The 12,765-nt window shown below is 41.8% G+C and overlaps 1 protein-coding gene across 1 annotated transcript in view; it reads left to right on the forward strand.

The window, feature by feature from the left end:
* Nucleotides 1-12,765, forward strand: part of PTK7 (protein tyrosine kinase 7 (inactive)) — a 2,009,558-nt gene that overhangs the window by 1,891,388 nt on the left and 105,405 nt on the right. Inside the window, exon 19 of the mRNA XM_044060033.1 lies at nt 6,257-6,435. Coding sequence (XP_043915968.1) covers nt 6,257-6,435 — 179 coding nt within the window. The remainder of the gene's footprint in view (nt 1-6,256; nt 6,436-12,765) is intronic.

Below are 12,765 nucleotides of genomic sequence, written 5' to 3' on the forward strand. Positions count from 1 at the left end.
TAAAGTAAAATTATTGGATGCTCCACTACAGCATGATACTTTCATTGGTGTTAAGGCAAAAGAGGTTTTAAAGAAAATGGAGGATAAAGCAAAGTCAATGCAAACAGTGAAAGATTTCTTACTGGTTCAACCACCTAGATTTAGCAGAAACTGGCCTTCGAAAAATTGGTCCTTTCCAGTGTCAGACAGGCCACAAAGAGGCAGATACAGATGCCCAAGAGGCAGATCTCAGCCCCAAGGCTCCTACAGACCTAAACAATGGGGTGCTTCAGCCCCCAAAGGAGGAGAAGACAAATCACAACCTTATAGTAAACAGTCACAATGACTTTCCTCTGCAAATGCCAAGCTCTTACCAGTTGGCAGCACCTCTAGGGGGAAAGTTAGTACTTTTCTCAAAAAATTGGCACTTGATCACCCAAGACCAATGGGTGCTGAATATAGTTTCTCAGTGGTACAAGTTCCACTTCCACACGCTTCCAAAACCAAAAGGTATGCCAAACCTGCCACAAAACCAATGGGCAGAGGCACAAAAACAGATTGCTGCTCTTATGGATATGGGAGCTATTCAAAAGGTTCCACAAGAAAAACAGGGGCAAGGATTTTACTCAAGACTTTTTTTAGTACCCAGAAAAGGCAAAGCCTGGAGACCAATACTGGACCTGTCAATCCTGAATACTTTCCTGGATGTTCCAAAATTCAAAATGTTAACACTTCTGCCCATGCTGGGCAAGGAGGCTTGGCTAGTTACTTTGGATCTCAAGGAGGCATACCTGCACATACCAATCAGACAATCGTGCAGAAGATACCTCAGATTTATAGCAGGCTCAGTGCATTACCAATTCTCTGCACTGCCCTTTGGCTTATCTACTGCGCCCAGGGTCTTCACAAAATGCCTGGCACCAGTAATTGCATTTTGCAGACAAAAAGGAATACAAATATATCCCTACTTGGACGACTTCCTTATTCAAGCAGAGAGCAAGGACATTCTTCTAAAGCACCTGGCGTTTGTAAAAAGATTGCTAACTTGCCTAGGGTACACAGTAAACGAAAAGAAATCAAAACTAGTGCCCTCTCAAGAGATAAGATTCCTGGGTGCAAGCTTAAATACAACTGCCCAGATGGCTTATCTCACACCAGACAAACAAAGGCAACTGACTCATTGCTTTCAAATGATGGTGACAAAGACCCAGCTCCCTGAAAGAAAAATTCTGCAGTCCCTGGGTTTCATGGCATCCTGCATTCTACTAATACCATATGCAAAACTGCATATGAGGAAACTACAATGGTATCTGAAAAGTGTTTGGACTCAGCATTGTCACAGCCTAGAGACAATCATAACCTTGATTCCTTGTCTATAACAGGAGTTTTGATGGTGGTCCCAGGCCTGTCACCACAACAAGGGACAGCCTTTCACCTTACCTACAGCCAGGCAGACAATAACAACGGATGCATCGGATTATGCCTGGGGAGTACATATGGCAGGAAAATGTATTCAGGGCATGTGGCACAAGGAGCAGGTGCATCTTCACATCAATCAAAAAGAGATGCTAGCTGTACAGAATTCCCTGACTGCCTTCAAGGATCTAATACATCCAGGACAACTACTAATAAAGACGGACAATACCACAGTTATGTGGTACATAAGCAAGGGGGCACACATTCCTACTCCCTATGCAGACAAGCCATGAATTTGTGGAACACAGCACTGACCTACCAGGTACACCTGCAAGCACAATTCCTGCCAGGAACAAAAATACACTGGCAGACGAACTAAGCAGAAATCTCATGGATCGTCGTGAATGGAAGCTAAATCCACAAGTGTTCAACATAACAAGGAAATGGGGGACGCCCAGACATAGATCTTTTTGCCTCCCCTCACAATTACCAAATACAGAAATTTTCCACAAGGACTTATCACTCTCATGCATGGAAAGTGGATGCTCCATCATTCAGCTGGAAAAACCTGACAGTCTATGCCTTCCCTCCGATGCCTCTTCTCACCAAGGTGCTTCTAAAAGTCAGACAGGAGAGGCCAAAAATGATACTGATTGCACCAGACTGGCCACGCCAGCACTGGTACCCAATCCTAAAAACTTTGTCCCAAGGCCCACCTTGGCCTCTACCTCAAGTCACACATCATCTGACACAGCAAAACAATCAGATTCTGCACAGTCAACTCAGAACCTTAAACCTGGCAGCATGGCAGATAATGTAGCCACTCAGACTGCACCTGTCTCTAAAGCTGTTATGGATGTAATTTTGGAAGCCAGGAGGCCCAGCACTAGGAAATCTTATGCAGAAAAATGGAAGAGATTCTGTGCTTGGAACCAGGCACAAGGGCTCAACCCACTGGTCCCTAATATATATCAGATTTTGCAATACCTGACTGAGATGTTGGACAAAGGCCTATCCTTTTCATCTATTAAAATCCATGCCTCTGCCATTTCAGCTCATTACAATACGGATCCTCCTATCTTTTCACATCCTCTACTATGACAGTACCTCAGAGGGGCAAAGAATATAAGACCCCCTAGAAGAGCACCAGTACCTACTTGGGACCTCAATTTTGTTTTAGAAAAACTAACACTGCCTCCATTTGAACCCGCCAGCACAGCTGATCTAAAATTCTTGTCATGGAAAACTGCTCTGCTCCTAGCAATAACTTCAGCAAGAAGAGTCTCAGAGTTATAGGCATTGATGGCCGTGGAACCTTTCCTCATTTTTCATCAGGACAGGGTTTCTCTTAGGACAAGCCCAACATTCATTCCAAAAGTGGTCTCCACTGTGGCCTTAAACCAAACCATTCATTTACCTACTTTCTACCCAAATCACCATAATAAAGGGGAAAGACATCTGCACGCTTTGGATATGCACAGGCAGCTACGATTTTACTTGGACAAAATAAAAGCTTTCAGAAAAACTGAGCAACTGTTTGTAGCTTATGCTGCAGGATCACAAGGAAAGCCTATTACAAAGCAGGCAATCTCCAAATGGATAGGACACTGCATCTGCTTCTGTTATGCACAACATGGCAAATCTGTGCCTAAGGGCATTAGGCCTCATTCTACCAGAGCAACAGCCACTTCAGCAGCTTTCCTCAGAGGGGTACCAACCAAAGACATCTTAGAAGCTGCAACCTGGAGCTCAGTGCACACTTTTACCAAGCAATACCACCTTCCTCTCTATTCCAAATACAGAGCAGGCTTTGCCACTGCAGTTCTGCAGGGCTTGTTAGCCTCACCAAATCCAATCTAGACCCAGCCACCCAACCTCAGCTTTGGGATTCTACCCAAGTGTAATGACTGCAACAGTGAAACACATGAACATAGTACAGTTGTGTACCTACCATAAATGTAGATGTTCGAGTGTATTCACTGTTGCAGTCCAGGTTAACCCACCCACCATCCCCCCTCTTTGCTGGGACTATTCTGTACTTTTCAACTCTATACAACCTATGTGGTGTATTTGCCTGTAGATGAAGTAAATGTTTATAGTAATATATGCTTGGTTGTTTGGCATATTTTTATCTATTCAGCCTTCCTATCTGGGGGCACCTGACATCTGGGGCAAGAAAAACTGAAGAAAATTGCTTCGGTTGCAACTTTTATACCCCTGGCGCACTGACGTCAGGGAAGAGGCGACAGCAACCGACACCGGACCAGGACTTTGGAACTCGGGCCGACTGCGGGTCACCTGCCAGCAGGATAACCCCCAAGTGTAATGACTGCAACAGCGAATACACTCTAACATCTACATTTATGGTAGGTACGCAACTGTACTTTCTCTCAACTCCCTGGGAGACCAATTAAGCAGAAAACTGTTGGGCCCCCACAAGTGGTAGCTCAACAGAAACACCTTCTTACTAATAACTCAAAAATGGGGAACCCCTGAGGTCGACCTCTTTGCCTCTCACACCAACCATCAGCTCAGCAAATTCTGCACCAGGGATCCATCACTGCATGGCATGGAAAGTAGATGTCCTGTCCTTCCCCTGTGTAAACCTCTCGGTCTGTGCCTTTCCTCCCATACCTCTCATTCCCAAGGTACTGATCAAAATAAGGGAGGAAAAACCAAGGACCATTTTTATAGCTCCAGACAGCACTGGTACCCCTTGCTGCGCAGCCTGTCCGCACTGCCCCTATGGAATCTTCCTCAGATTCCCAACCTCCTAACCCAGAAGGCAGGGGAATTCCTGCACACCCCCCCCCCCCAATTGTAGACTCAATTTGGCAGCTTGGCTTATAACCTGACTCCTGACCAATCTGCCCTCCTCAGTAAACGGGTTCTGGATGTTATCCGAGAGGCCAGACACTCTAGCACCAGAAAGTCTTATGCAGGTAAATGGAAAAGGTTCTGCATCTGGATCCAGGCTAAGGGAGCCAATGCAGCACAGCCCTCCATCCCTCTCATCCTGGATTACTTAGTTGACCTACTACACAGTGGTCTCTTTCTCCTCTATAAAATTCATGCCTCTGCTATTTCTGCTCATTTTCCCACTGAGCAGCCTCTTTTTCCACACCCTCTGATCAAACAGTTCCTCAGAGGGGCTAACAAATTGAGGACCCCCCCCCCCCAGAAGGGCACCAACACTGGCTTGGGATCTTAACATTGTCTTGGAAAAGCTCACCCTACCTCCTTTCGAACCAGCTTCTTCTGCAGAGCTAAAATTTCTCTCCTGGAAGACAGCTTTCCTCCTAGCTATCACTTCAGCCAGAAGAGTCTCTGAGCTGCAAGCACTCATGGCAGTGGAACCCTTCATAATCTTCCATGCAGACAGGGTATCCCTCAGAACTAATCCATCCTTCATGCCCAAGGTGGTAGCCAGTATGGCTCTCAACCAATCCATCCATTTGCCAGCCTTCTTTCCTAACTCTGAAAACAAGGGGAGAAGGATTCTCCACTCTCTAGATGTGCAGAGACAGCTCAGATACTATCTGGACAGGACTAAACCTTTCAGAAAGTCTGATCAACTGCTGGTTAGCTTTGCTTCTGGGGCAGAAGGCAAAGCCATCTCCAAGCAAATCATTTCCAAATGGATAGCACACTACATCCATTTCTGCTACAAACAGCATGGCAAGCCTTCCTCCAAGGGGGTCAGGACCCACTCCACCAGAGCAGCCTCCACCTCTGCAGCATTCCTCGGAGGAGTCACCACCAGGGACATCCGTGAGGCTGCCACCTGGACATCTGTTCACACCTTTACCAAACATTACCACCTGCCTCTCTTCTAAATCCATGGCAGGTTTTGCCTCTGCAGTCTTGCAGGGCATGCTAGCCAGCCCCTAGCTTCCTTGACTGCCCCCACCCATTCCCTCAGCTTTGGGAATCTACCCAAATCTGATGACAGTGAAACACGAAGAACATAGTACTGTTGTGTACACTTACCATAAATGTAGATGTTCGAGTGTATTCACTGTTACAATCCTAGTTTCCCTCCCCATTACCCCTTTTTTTCTTTTGGTTACCTTTTTTCCTTGTTCTCCTTTGGTTACCTTTTTTCCTTGTTCTCCTTTCCTTAGAAGGGACATATTGGTATTTCTTTTCCACTGGTGGGGTCCTACCACCAGAACCTGGCCTCCTACTTTGGGGGCTCCTTACCGGTTAGGGCAAAAAAAACTGATGCAATGGCATTGGCTGCCTTCCTTTAGAACCCTGATAACCTGATGTCAGTCTTCAAGCGACAGCAACTGACGCAGAAATACTAAGTCTCTGGTATTTAGACCGGCCGAGGGCTACCCCAGCAGGGATAACCCAAATGTGATGACTGCAACAGTGAAGACACTCTAACATCTACATTTATGGTAAGTGTACACAACTGTACTTTTTGTTTCTAATGATGTCTGTTGATACACGGATTAAGTTAAGCCATAGCTTGCTTGCCTTATTAAAAAAAAAGAAAAAAAGTCAATGCAAGTATTTAGATTGTAGAACCAGATGATTAAAACAGCAGTTAAGAATTTCATTCTGCAGTGACTTGCACATAGGGCTTCTGCCTGGAAGAGTTCCATTGTTTACATTTGTGGCAGTGGAAACTCTCTCTCCAGTACTTTTGGTTGTATATTATTGTCATTTTTTTGTAATTGTTGCTCTATCCATAAGTTTTTTAGACTGATCAGTTTTCATAGTTCTGTTCTACCTTGTTTTCTTCCAACTCCTTAGATCTCATCTTTTGTTTCTGGGGTCCTCTGCTCTTGCCTTTTATTTCACCGTTGAGCAGTTACTTAGTTGATTGACTCTATCTTTATTTGCTTTTTAGTGAATATTATAATTTCCGTCAAGCACTGCTCCCCCTTCGATGGATGCCAACTGAAGCCATAGTAGATGGTGATTTCTCCACTAAGTCAGATGTATGGTCATTTGGTGTGCTCATGTGGGAAGTGTTTACACAAGGAGAAATGCCCTACTCCAAACTTAGTGATGAAGCTGTACTCTCAGGTATGTGTAATCTCAGATCAATCACTCACTGTTACTTCAGGTGTTTGTTATGAACTAAAATGAGTTTATAGTAAACTAAAATGAGTTTGATTGCAGTAGTATCTTAATTTTTGATTTCTGGTTGTAAAGCCATTATCTTAAATTCACAAATGTGTGTGTACCCGGATTAAAATAAGACCGCTAGAAATCTACCTAAATGTATTAACTGCATTCCATTTTGGGTGAGGGAGGGAACAGAATAAATATAGATGCAACCAGGAGCACGATAATAGAGGCATTTATTTATTTATTTATTTTTTATTTATTTTACATTTGTTAACCGGGATAGTCCAGCTGGATGCATGTCCATTTTCAGTGGAGGCCTGGGGAGAAAAGCTCCAGAGAGACAATTTTACAGAACATACAGACAAACTTGGGTACATATTTCATCTAGATCCATTAGGGTATCTAGTTATTGACACTTATAGGTATAAACTACAGACATATACAGTTTACAATAGTCAATAAACAGTTTTACATTGTTCATACTAACACCGTTACATGTATGTCATCATATCTCTGATGTGGTATACATTTATATGCAGGTAACAGATAGGACTCTAGTTTAGGACAATAGTTACAACAGTGCTGGAGTGGATCAGGTATTAGTCTGGAGTTGAAAAGGGACATAGCCATTTGCTGCTGAGGTAGTTGTAGATAGCTTTTTTAAATGTAGGTAGGGAGGTTATCAGGGATATGGATGTAGGCAGGGAGTTCCAGATTTTGGCCACATAAGAAGAGTAAAGGAAGTCACCAGCATGGCAGTTGGATCTAGTAACAGCTAACTGTAATTTGTCACTTGCCTAGGACAGGAATATTGTTGGACAATGTTAGCCAGTGAAGGTGATATATTTTGTAGATAGAGTAGCTTGTGAGTAGTAACCAGCTGACTATGAATAAGTAAGTTTGGTAGTTCAAGCCAGCCCATTTGCTTTAGGTTAATGCAGTGATGTGTTCTGTAGGAGCTGCTGTTCGCAAATTTGGCTATCTGATTATAGAAGGTTGTCATTTTATTGATTTCTGTTTTGGATAAGTTAATCAAGATGGGTGAGGCATACAGTAGTGTTGAGAGAAGGTGTGTGCGTGCAATTGTAGTTCTAGCATTTATGGGTCAGGAATGCTTTGTTTGTAGATGCTACCTAGCTTTTTGTTAGTATTTTTAATGGCCAGATTAATGTGTACATCAAATTTGAGCTTGTTGTCAATAGTAATACCTAGTAGTTTTGTCTGGGCTTCAGGTGATATGGGGGTACCGTTATTTGAGTGGATAGTAAAGGTGCAGGTGGGGGCAATTATAGTTGAGGGATGACATAGCAGGAGCTTGTTTTTTTGGGGTTGAGTATCAAGCCATTCTCAGTGAGCCATGTTTCCACTGAGTGAAAGTTATCCTGGGCCTTTTTATGGGGGTCTGGTAAAGTAGGGGGGCGCTACATCTGCGTATTGTATAAGGCTTGAACTTTTTGCAACTGAGTGGAGATTTGTAAAAATTGAGAACAGCAAGGGGGCCCAGTATAGATCCCTGAGGTACTCCGAGTGTTACAGGTAAGAGTGGAGACAAGTTATTATTCCATAGTACTGTCTATTGTTGAGGTAGTTTTTAAACCAGGAGACTGATAAGTTATCTAAGCCTAGGTTTACAAGAAGGGAGATTAGTTTTTCATGGTTAACCATATCAAATGCCTTTGATAGGTCTAGGAAGAGGGCTGAAGAAAGCTTACCATTATTCCTATTGTGATTAATTGTATCTATGAATGCTAGCAGGATGGTGGTTGTGTTATGTCCTGGCCAGAACCCATGCTGTGCATGACATATGAGCTCTTGATCAATAAGATGTCATTAATTGATAGTGATTTCATTTTTGTAATATTTTAGCAAGTGGGGATAATGTTGCTATTGGTCTGTACTTGGATATGTCGTAATAATTTCCCCCTTTGTGTAGGAGTATGATATAGGCAGTTTTCCAGATCAAGGGTACTAAACCATCTGAGATGGCTCGGTTTATTAGGATTGAGACTGGTTTAGCTATGTCATTTGCTGCTAGTTTTAAGAATTCATTGGGGAGGGAATCTGCTCCTAGTGTTGTTGGTTTTAGTTGGGATAGTTTTCTTATATAGGAGGTCGAGGTGGGTTGTAGCTTAAATGTGGGGCTGTTAGGTTTGGGGGGCACTTGTAGTATTTGTAAAGGTTTGGTTTTGAGCAAGGGTAAGTACAGTCTCAGTAAAGAATGAGTTAAATGATTCAGCTATGTTTTCTTTTGTTAAGCCTGTTGTTGGGGGTGGGATAGTGGTTTATCCAGGGTGTAGTAACCTGTTTAAGCCTGCCCAGAATTTTTTTGGATTGTTTAAGTGTTGGGTTTGGTGGGTGATAAAGTAATTTCTTTTATCTTGCATTACTAGTTTCTTAGTAACATTTCTTATCTGTTGGTATGCTTGCTGTGTTCCTGGGTTTTTGTTGGACCTCCAGGCTGTCCAGGCTCTATTCCTTTCTTTTATTTTTTGCCTTGTTTCCCTTGTTAACCATGGAACTGTTTTGCATTTAACTCTGGTAGTTCTTGGAGGGGCATGCCTATTTAGTATCTCTAGGAAGGTAGAGTTAAAGTGTTTGATAGCTTCGTCTAGGGGTAGATAATACAGTTGTGACCAGTTGTAGAGCTGTAGATCTTGTAAGAAGTTTGGTAAGTTGAAGTGTTTTTTGTTTCTTGTTGGAGTATGGGGGTTTGCGGGTGGTGGGAGTTATATTTGAGTAGGAAGGTAGTTTGATGGTCGCTTAGTGAGTCAGGAAGGGTACCTGCTAAATATGAGCAAGGTATTTTGTTTATTAAAATCCAGTCTAAAAGTGTTTCTCTTTTACTGTTTTTGTCGACTCTCATGGGTTCTTTGATTAGTTGAGAGAAGGTAAGTAGGTTGATATGATTAGTAGGAGCCTGGGAAGAGCATGTGAGCCAGTCAATATTAAAATCCCCTAATAGAATAGTTTCTTGTGACAAGGTTTGTGATAGCCATTGTAGTAAATTTTCCATGATGGGGGTATTATCGCCTGGGGGGATATAACCTGTTACTAAGTTGATAGTTTTGTTGTTACCTATTTTGAGCTTAGTTAAGAGTATTTCTTCCTTGTCCAAGGGGGGTAAAGTCAACTCAGTTTTAGCTATGGATAGTGTATTTTTATAAAGTAGAGCAATGCCTCCACCTTTCTTATTTAGTCTATCTTGCCGAAGGATACTGTATCCAGGTGGTAGGATCTCTGTATCCTTGGTAATTGGTTTTAGCCATTTTTTTGTAGCATTTTCACTATATTTTGCAGTATTATTATGTATTTGTGGGTAATAGATTTTGGGTAGGTGTTGATGGGTTTAAGAAGGGTATAAGTAGTGGCAGTGATGTTGAATAGGGTGGGGCTTATCATTAGGGAATATGTAGAAGGGATGGGAGAGATAATGGATGTGGATTTGTCGGTGAAGTAAGAGTTGTTTTGTATTGAGTAGTTGTAACAAGTGATGTGGTAGGTAAATGCTAGGAGGAGTAGTAGGGTCATTTGCTCAAGGAAGATATTCATAGTAATTGGCCTTGGTTAATTGACAGGAATGAATTGGAGTGATGTAATTAAATATATGAGGGTAGTAAGAGTGTGATTGGTAACAGGAAATGCAGAGGGTGGGAAGGATGTTGTTTGGATGTAAGTTAATTGTGGGAGGGACTGGACAGGTATAAGTGTAGTTGATGTGGGGGTGGTTACGATTTGGGGGTAAGGTAGGGGAGCGGAGTGAGCCCGCAGGGCGAACGGAGCGGGTAGAGCCAAGTAGTGAAGTAAGAAGGCAGGTAGTGAGGAAAAAAAATCAGAGATTTGGAAGGTAAGTTCAAAGTAATGTATACGAGGAGGTCAGGGGCTTAAAAGTGGTGAGAAGGGAAGAAAGATGAGAATAAATTCAGAGAGACAAGGGTGAGTAAAGCTGGTACCAGAGGCAGGAATAAAACAACTTGGGTTTGAGGACTTGTTTTGTAAGAACAAAGTAACTGGTAGGTTGTGATGTTATACTGCCCTCTAGTGGTTATTACTTGTAACATCAATAGTGATATCACGGGGAGATTGAGAGAGTTGTAGGGAAAGGAGAGGAAACAATAGAAAGCCAGGGGGAGAGTTAGAGGTTAGATTAATGGATGGTATAGAGGCTAGTGAGTGGGAGACTATGGCTGCTGGTATTCCCGATAGGGACCGCTCCCTTAAACTAATAAAAACAGGAATTAGTTGCAGTTGTAGGAGATAAGGAGCAGGTTACACATACTTTTTAACTACAGTTCTTGCTTCCTAGGTCAGTTACAGCACAGTGATGACAGTGGTCCTTTTTCTGAGCTGGGATGAGGTAGCAGAGTTTGATTATGAAGTCTGTTATTTCTGTAGGTCTTGACCAGCTCGAGGGGCACAGTATCTGGGGAGGTTTACCTTGGCAGGAGGGTTACAAGCTTTAAGAAGAAATGAAGAGAGGGAACAAAGTGTTAAAAAGATTCACAATGCAGAGACAGGCAATACGTCGTTTAGTCTTACAAGAATCTACTATGCTGTTAAATGCTACACAATACTAAGTCAAGCAAAGACTTCCAACTGTTTTGTAATAATCTATTAGGCAAAATGTGGACAAGCTATGAGAATTAGAGACAATGACAAAATAGCTAGCATAACATTGGAATATCTAATCATTCTGTTTTTCTGTTTAAAAGAACCAGTTAGTGGACTAGGCATAGGCGCTGGTCTTTACAATTAAAAGTAACACTCAGTTTAAACAGTTTGCTGATAATATAGTACCAAAAACATAGAACGCCAACATGATTTTGATGGAACGTGATTCACCAGGTCTGTTGTTCAATAACTGCAAAGATACCTCATCTGATACCCAAGTTGGTTCTGTTTAGTTGGGATGGGTGTAGGAGGATGAGAAATGTTTTGAAGTATAGACATGAAATTAATTGTGCTTCAGTGGTCTATATTTGACCCAGCATCAGGTTGGTAATATTTTTGAAGTGAGAAAAGTTATGTGGGTGTATAGGAACAATTGTTTATTATATAGCAGTAATTCTGCCAGCTTTAGCTCCTGATGTAGCACTAAAAATATAGCAAAAAATAACAGCAGAAGTTGCTGAGGCAACAGACTGGAGTGGAATGGAGAAAGTTTTTAATATTTGTATTTTGTTTTTAATGTTTACAGCAGGGTTTGAATTTGGGGTAATGTCTGTAGACAGTGAATGCATTGGTAATTTTGCATTGGAAGACTGTTTCACTCATTTCTGTATCTTCTAAAATATGAAAGTTCTGCAAATAAAAGAAAATATATACAATAATTGAACTGTATGGAAATGTACAAAGTGCTCACACAAGAAAGTGTTGCAAGAACTCCTATCCCACACTGCTGTTGCCTTCAGTTCTTTTTTTTTTTAATTCCGTAGTTAGGCTGTTAAAGTCAAAGTTCTACTTGAAATACTTCAAACGGACACTGATCAGGAACGTGAGCTTGTAAGTTCACTGCTTCAGCATTCAGACTTAAGGGTTGTTGAAGGGCACGGACTTCCCAGTGTTTTTGTAACCTGTCCAACAATCTGGTGTGTGTTTAAACTCAATAGTTTTTATAGAAATTTACTGAATTTGCAATTTTTACTGAATTTGTGATTTAACCCGCAACTTTGATATAGTTTGAGTAATGTACATGTCCTGCTTTTTAGTACAGTTGTGTCATTAACATCTTTGCAAAAGAGTGTTAGATTTCAGTCTTTTGTACACAAATTAACTCCCATCATTGGCTGAAATGATTCAAAATTGTATAAAATGCCAGACAAAGCTTACTCTCAATAACTTATAAGCAGTGCTGTGCAAAGTGCCACATGGGTCTGTACTTGGCACACTATTATTCTTGGTAATAAATAACCTTACCCTCAATCTGCAATAGCTAAACTTGAGTATGTATGCGGACTGTCTTGATCCTAGTAAAAACAGCCATGACCTCCAAAATGAACTACAAAGTTAATTCTTAAGCCTCGGTACCTATGCTAACAACAACCCAGCTTAGTATCCCTAATAAATCTAGTGTAATGTTTGGCTCCCATCAAAAACTGACAAAGCATATTTCAATTACAATTAAAAAAACAAAACAAAAAAAAAAAAACACTTTGGTATTCTACTTGGTGTTACTGTAAAAAAAAAATAAAAATGTTTACCTTGGCATCACACGCAGTCCCACACTATCCCTTCGCACCCCGCCCAAACATGCATACAGATTCACACCACTTAGCTGATAACACCTAC

The sequence above is a fragment of the Protopterus annectens genome, chromosome 1.part2, assembly GCF_019279795.1.
Source record: "Protopterus annectens isolate FY-2018-M chromosome 1.part2, PAN1.0, whole genome shotgun sequence".
Lineage (NCBI taxonomy): Eukaryota > Metazoa > Chordata > Ceratodontiformes > Protopteridae > Protopterus > Protopterus annectens.